Source organism: Triticum urartu, chromosome 6A, assembly GCF_056163025.1.
Source record: "Triticum urartu cultivar PI428250 chromosome 6A, HENAU_Tu73, whole genome shotgun sequence".
In the NCBI taxonomy this organism is placed as follows: Eukaryota; Viridiplantae; Streptophyta; class Magnoliopsida; order Poales; family Poaceae; genus Triticum; species Triticum urartu.
Genome location: NC_141878.1, coordinates 424983404 through 424990177, shown reverse-complemented (window position 1 = coordinate 424990177; position 6774 = coordinate 424983404). Strand labels below are relative to the sequence as shown.

Here is a 6774-nt window from a genome sequence, read left to right as displayed (position 1 = left end):
TCGACAAGACCTCCACCGCTGTCTTTAAGGCCTTGCCTAGACACACATCCACGACTCCTCGACACCGTCATAGAACGCCGTCAAGGCGATGACCCGGAAACTTTTATTCCTGACAAAGACATCGGCACCTGAACAAACTAGCCTAGACCTAGACACGAGCCAAAAGAAACCGGGGCTCCCAAACCCTGTCGCCGCTGTTGGGGCAACGAGCGGAGGGAAGGCGAGCCAGCGGCTGTGCCGGCCTAGGAACTGCCTCGTGTATCGCCTCGAGCGAGAGAGGGGAAACGGAACTGCCTCGCGTTGTTTATAAGGAGATCATGAACACTGTTGTTAAGGCCTTCAATTTCCTCTAACCAAAACCAAACAAGTAAAGTAATCTTAATTTGAAAAAAAAACAAGGAACAGGCCACACCACCCAACAAATTGCCTGAGAACTACTACTGCTTTTGGACCGGCTGAAAGACACTTGAAACCAAAAACGAAGAACACCTACTGTTGGCAATTCACTCGAGATCTTCTCTGTTTAAACATGACACAAGGCGACCAAAAAAGGAAGCACGCGTGAACGAATGGTTTCACCGCATCCCCACCAACGCCGCTGCCGCCGCCGCCTCTTCTCATGGGAGCACCCGGTTGAACACCCGCGACACGTCCGACGGCCGGACGGGCTTCATCAGGAAATCCTCTGCGCCTTCCTCCAAGCATCTGATTATAAACAAGAAAAGGCACCGGCTTTAATCGACGTCTAGTTCCCCATAGAGCAGTACTTGGACATTGCAGTACTCTCCGTAAAGAAATATAAGAGAATTTAGATCACTAAAGTAGTGATCTAAACACTCTTATATTTCTTTACAGAGGGAGTAGAATTTAGACCTGCTGATCCTGGTCGGCACGTTCTCCGAGGACATGATCACCACGGGGATCTGCTTCAACGTGGATGACTCCTGCGCGATTTTTGCCTCGTAAACTAGATGTGATTTGTGGGAAAAGAAATTAAGATTGCCACTGGGCAGGACTTTTGGAGAAGAAGAAAAAAATAGAGTACCACGCACCTTGACCTTCTTTAGGAGCTCGTATCCCGTCATCTCCGGCATCCAGTAATCCGTAATTATCATGCTCACATTGGGCTCCTGGACGCGATCCCCAAACGCAGAAGCAGATCAGAAATACGTACTATTCAGAAGATACTAAAAATGCCAAAAGATTACATACAGCCAATAAAGAGACAAAGAGAGAAATCAAAGGCGTACCGATCCTAGCAGCTCCAGGGCCCTCTTCCCGCTATCCACGGCCGTCACTGCCCACGAAACCAACAACAGATGCACTCGGTCACTTCTCATGCATGCAAAACGCGCACAGATTCAATGGCGATGCTGCAACCAGACCCACGATTGGACTCACCACGGAACCGAGAGCTGCGAAGGATGCCGGAGATGACGGCGCGGTCGACGGAGCTGTCGTCCACCGCGAGAACGTGAAGAGGCGCGCCGCCGCCGGCCCCCGAAAACACGGCCGTCGTCCCAACCACGCCTCCGGCGACGCTCGACATCTCGAAAGCTTCGTGCCGATCGCTAGGATAGAAAGAAGAAAGATACGCGCGCGAGTCTGTAGCAGTATCTCTCTCGTCTCCCGTGGGTCGTCACAATCAAGAAGGGGCCATCCAGGGTGGTGCGTTTATATGGAGGGCCGAGGGTGAACGAGGGCGAGGGCGAGGGCGACGGGTCTCGGAAAATAGAGAAGGTAGTGCAGCGCGGGAGATCCTAGTGCAGCTGTGCAGGGATCCACAGGATCTGGATACGGCACGGAGGCCGGATACCACACGACACACGTGCCGGACCGGATCGCGTGTACTTGTACGCGCGCGGCGAGTAAAGCGGAAATCTTCCTCCTGCCTGTCGCGGCCGAGGACGGACAGGATCTCCCCTCTTAAATACCACCAGTCCCTTTTGATGCGTCACATGATCTCCTCGACGATATGATTGTGACGATTCAGCTTAATTAGTAGATAGTGATACGAGCTCGGCCGATCTGTAAATTCATACCATCTGCATGTGCCATAAAACGTTTTCCCGGCCGGTGGAGATATGTTTGTCCCGGCCTGGCCGAGCTGCCTTCGGCTGTTGCCAGCTTGTGCATCAATAGCAATATGGCATCACCAACGCGGATTTTTAAACCAGTCTCAAGTGTTTGGAATTTATAACCCTCTAACATGGATAATGGATAACTATAAACTATATCAGTCGCATCGGTTCGGACGTAGGCCCATCCAAAACACCATCAGCGGCCCATGCAATTTGATAAATTTTTGCCATTGTTCCCGTGTCAAACCCCAGCCTCTTTCCACCAAGCTTCGCCGCCCCCATCCATTTTCGAGGCCTTCCGCTGTCTGCCGCCACCGCGATGGACTCATCGGAGCCCATCTTGAAGGTTATTGTCCTACTGGATCCGGATCCCGTCCGCCATGCTTTCGTGCCGGTGAGTTTAGAGATTATCAAACGGCAAGAGCGGTGCGTGAAGGAGAGGGCGAAGAAGAAGGTGCAGGCGGCCGTTCAGACTAGAGCTCGTCCTCCACGAAGGACCACTGTGTCAAAACTACCCACGCAATCGCCCCATGACCCGCCCTGCACAGGCCGTTGTACATCACTACGGTCAGCCTATCATGCAACAATTGCCGCATCACTCTTTGGCCTCCTTTACCTCCGTCCGCCCTCCACCGCACTCCCTAATACAAGCCACTAAAGTACTACGCCGCTCATCTGTATAATCAATCAAACACGCAACAATTGTTGCAAAAATCTGCCGCCTCTTTCACCTCCGTCATAGAAAATTTATTGAATATCCGATGCTTTTGCTAGTAGTTGCATTTGGTTGCAACTATTTAAATGTATGGTCAAATTGCTATTGATCTAGATAATTTGAAAAAAAAGGAAAGGTTGGACAAGTAGAAAAGTTTTTGAGGACGCGGTTAGATGGCCTCCGCCAGGTTGGATGTCCACGGACACGTTCGAACATGTCCACAGACATTTTATGAGGTCCATATAGTGATCCACATTGAAGATGCCCTGGGTAGAACCGTCATGTCGGTGCAATGACACTACTGATTTGCTTATTAATTGTTATTATAATTATTATGCACAAACACAGGTTTTCCTGGGAGATTGTTGGGATAACGATTTGCAACACGCACGTCCGGCATGCATGCAGCCGCATGACCGCATCAAGATTCAAAAACTTGTTTATTGAGTTACTTCATGCATGCAACATTTTTTTGAAACAACGAAATTTTTTATCATTTCATTGATTAACAGAAAGAGGTTTCGAACAAGAGCTGCAAAGTAGCAAAATAAAAGGTCAACTCTCGCGGCATTACAACACTCATGTGTTGCGCACCCGCCACCGCCCAAAGAGACCCTCTTTGATCTTACTGATTAGAACCATGGAAGGGTTGGTCGTGTATCGAAAGACCCTGGCATTACACCCCGTCCATATCTCCCATGAGATGAGCATCGTCAATGAGGTGAGCGCCTTACGGGATCCAATGCGAATCTGAAGGTTGATGTTCCACCATTCTCTCACCGAAGCCCTCGTCTGCACCGCCGTAGAAATGTGATGCATGCCAAGCCACGGAAGAATATGGTTCCAAATGTGGATGGTGTACCGGCATTGGAAGAGCAGATGGGCGCCAACTCTTGGAATTGCTTGCAAAGCGGGTAGAGGCCACAGTTTGACCAACCGTGGCGTACAAGGCGATTTGATGTTCAAATCCTATTTTGAAGGACTGGCCAAGCAAAGAACTTGCACCGGGGGGGGGGGGGGGGGGGGGTTCTAGGCCGAGGAAGCATACTACACTCCATCCTTGGTGAATTTCCAAATGATGGAATCTTCCGTGTCAAAGTGATTGATATCTTCTCCCAGAAGTTAGTTAAACTGCTGGACATGCGCAAGCCATAGGCCATTGGAGGTGTCAATGAGAGAGATCCGGTTGTTGTTGGTAAGGGCTTGCTGGATAAAGGAATTCTTCTTGTGGGAGATGGCAAAGATGCTCGGTGCCAAGTCACAGGGGACCATGCAGCCATGGCAAGTTCGAGAACCTGGTCCGTTCGCCCGCATGCATGCAACTTTTGATCATAGTTTAAAAAACCAGACCATATCAAGAAAAACCTGAACTGATGGCCTCGCCGATTTTATAAGCTAATTAGATTGTTCCGTAAATGGACCGGACAAAACCGGTTGAGCCAGCTTGTTTTTTTGCCCAAACCAGATGAAAAACCGAAACCGGCTGAACCAGTAATACACACTAGCATTGCTGGCAAGAGGAAAAATAATTGCGGCCGCTAGGGGTTCAGCCTTGGGCGCAATTAAACAGGCCGACGTCACCAATTTGATCCAACAACCAACTTGCCCATCACACTTAACTATCAAAGGCTAGAAACTTAGTATATTTGATCTATTTTACATATTTTTATGACTTAAAAAAGCAGCAAATGAACCGGTGAATCGGCGGTCCGTCAGGTAAAAATCCGAACTGGCAGCATCACCGGTTTGATCGCTAATCCGGTTTTTAAAACTATGCTTATGATAGATAGTGCATGCCTCACCACCCCATCTTTCATGATTTTTCTTTTAGCTTCTAAATTTGAATCTATTATATCAGCTTGCCGAACCCTCCATTGGCCTCCTCGATGGTTCAACACCCCCACACTGGCCCATGCATGTCAGCTTGGCGAACCCCACATTGGACGAATCTCCGCCAACCGCGAGCACGTAAAGTCACCAAGGACACCACCATAGTATGGACGCGCTGTGCAATGAAAAATTACGTGGCTACTTGTGTATATTAATGTCTCACATGGAAGCGACGAACTATTGGTTGGGTGTGCCATTTTCTCATGCCACGGCGTGCAGGATCTAGCAAACAGGTACAGACGTTATGAATGGAACACCTTGGGAGAAATCGGAGGAGACGAGTCAAAGCCCGTACGGTGAAGACATATCTGCCACGGTTTTGTGGCTTGAGATTCGACGCCTGCGGACGATCTGAATCTGAATGCCGCAGGAGGGCGAGTACTGGCTAGTACCAGGAGTAGGAAGCGGCCGGGTGGATGGCTTGAATGCGTCGTAGCTTGCCAAGATATCCGAGACCAGCGTAGCAGGGAGCAAATCTGTTGGCTGGATGCAGTCGTGCAACCGCAGTGGCAGAGTGCAGCATAGTGGCGAAAACTACAGCGACCCTGTTGATGAGAGGGCATCTCCAAGGCTTACCTGTAAATTTGATTCTGCATTCATCCGCGGACACGGAAGTTGGCCATCCAACACTGCCAGCATATAATTAAAATCACATTTGAACTAAAACAGATGAAGTTCATGCAAACACAACGTTTTTCATTTAAATTTGGACTTAATTTACATAAAAGTATCAATATTTTAACCGTTTAACTAAAACTAGGAAAAAAACTAAACCCTATACCACACAATCATCTCGTATGCGTGGCCGCCTTGGCCTGCCGCACTGCCATTGTCGTCCCTCCAGCAGCGGAAGGGCACCGGTGGGCCACAACAGTCTTGTTCGGTGGCTGCCTGTCGCTCGCGGAGGAGCAACTCGGCGAAGCCCTGGCGGGAGCCGTACCCTTGCTGGCTTCGGCGGAGCAGTCGCTAAGTGACCACTCCCCGCCGTCAAGGCCGCAGCGGCGCCTGGCGATCATCTCCGCGGTGGTGACGGAGCGGGCGATGGTCCACCCAGCACCGACGTTCAGGTCGTCACGGACCCATTTGTAACATCCAAAATTTTCAATTTGAAATGTTATACATAGACCATTCATGCATATCATATTTTGTTGCATTTTGTTTCGTGACCCTCGAAATCCTAAGCAACTCAAGGAACCTCGGAGAGAGTTGGGGATTTTCCTGTTTTCATATTTGAGTTTTATCAAATATTGAAACGAGGATTTTTGATTTTAATTATTTTCTTTCCGAAAAATATTTCATATTAAAATACATGAGAGGAGATAATATGACTTCTCCAAAATAAATGAAATATTGGAGGAAGAATATTAAAATCAAATGTTTGTTTTTATCCGGAGTTTATTGCTATTTTATTTGAATTAGAAAAATTGCATGTTTTTTAAAGTTGCATTTTAGGGCCAAGAAAATGTTTATCCTGTTCTAAATATTTTATGTAGACGGCAAAAATTTTTCTAGGATTTACTTTAGTCCGGCGAAATTATTTAAAAAAACTTCCGCCGGACCGCACTGGGCCGAGGCCCAGCCGCGCCGCCTCCCCGCACCGGCTCGGGAGAGGAGTCCCGAGCGGCTCCGCCGCCGCCGTCGTGTCCGACCCGGACACGCGCCGCCTGCCCCTTTCCCCAAGCCGCGCCGCCCCCTCCCTTATAAGCCGCCGCACCCCCATAGAGCCCCGAGCCGCCCCGCCGCCGCAAGCCGCCAGCCCCGCCGCCGCAAGCCGCGCCGCCCCGCCGCCTTGTTGCCGCGCCGCCACCGCTGCCGGTTGACCGCACCGCCGCCGCTCCGCGCTGCCCCGCCCCACTCGCCGGAGCCGCCCCGCCCCGCCGGATCCTTGCAGGAGGTATAAGCGCCGTTCGTTTTTTTTAAAGACCGGTTCGGTTTTTTTAGAAAACCCTAGTTTTTTTGGGATAGATCGGTTCGTCGGTTTTTCTTGGTTTAGTTACTTTGCGGACGTTCGTTCGTACGTTCTTTTTAACAAACGGTGTTCACTCGTTAGCCGCAGACAACAAACGCTCGTTCGTTAGCGTGTTCGTC

The 6774-nt window shown here is 49.8% G+C and overlaps 1 protein-coding gene across 1 annotated transcript; it reads right to left on the bottom strand.

Annotated features, from left to right (window-relative positions):
* Positions 1-325: 325 nt before the first annotated feature.
* On the bottom strand, positions 326-1712 carry LOC125512123 (two-component response regulator ORR11). The gene is made up of 5 exons (XM_048677188.2): positions 1402-1712; positions 1251-1297; positions 1053-1130; positions 874-944; positions 326-705 (listed from the first exon to the last, which is right to left on the bottom strand). The coding sequence occupies exons 1-5, from the start codon at positions 1547-1549 to the stop codon at positions 618-620; spliced, it is 432 nt and encodes a 143-aa protein (XP_048533145.1). The 5' UTR covers positions 1550-1712; the 3' UTR covers positions 326-617.
* Between the last annotated feature and the right edge of the window lie 5062 nt (positions 1713-6774).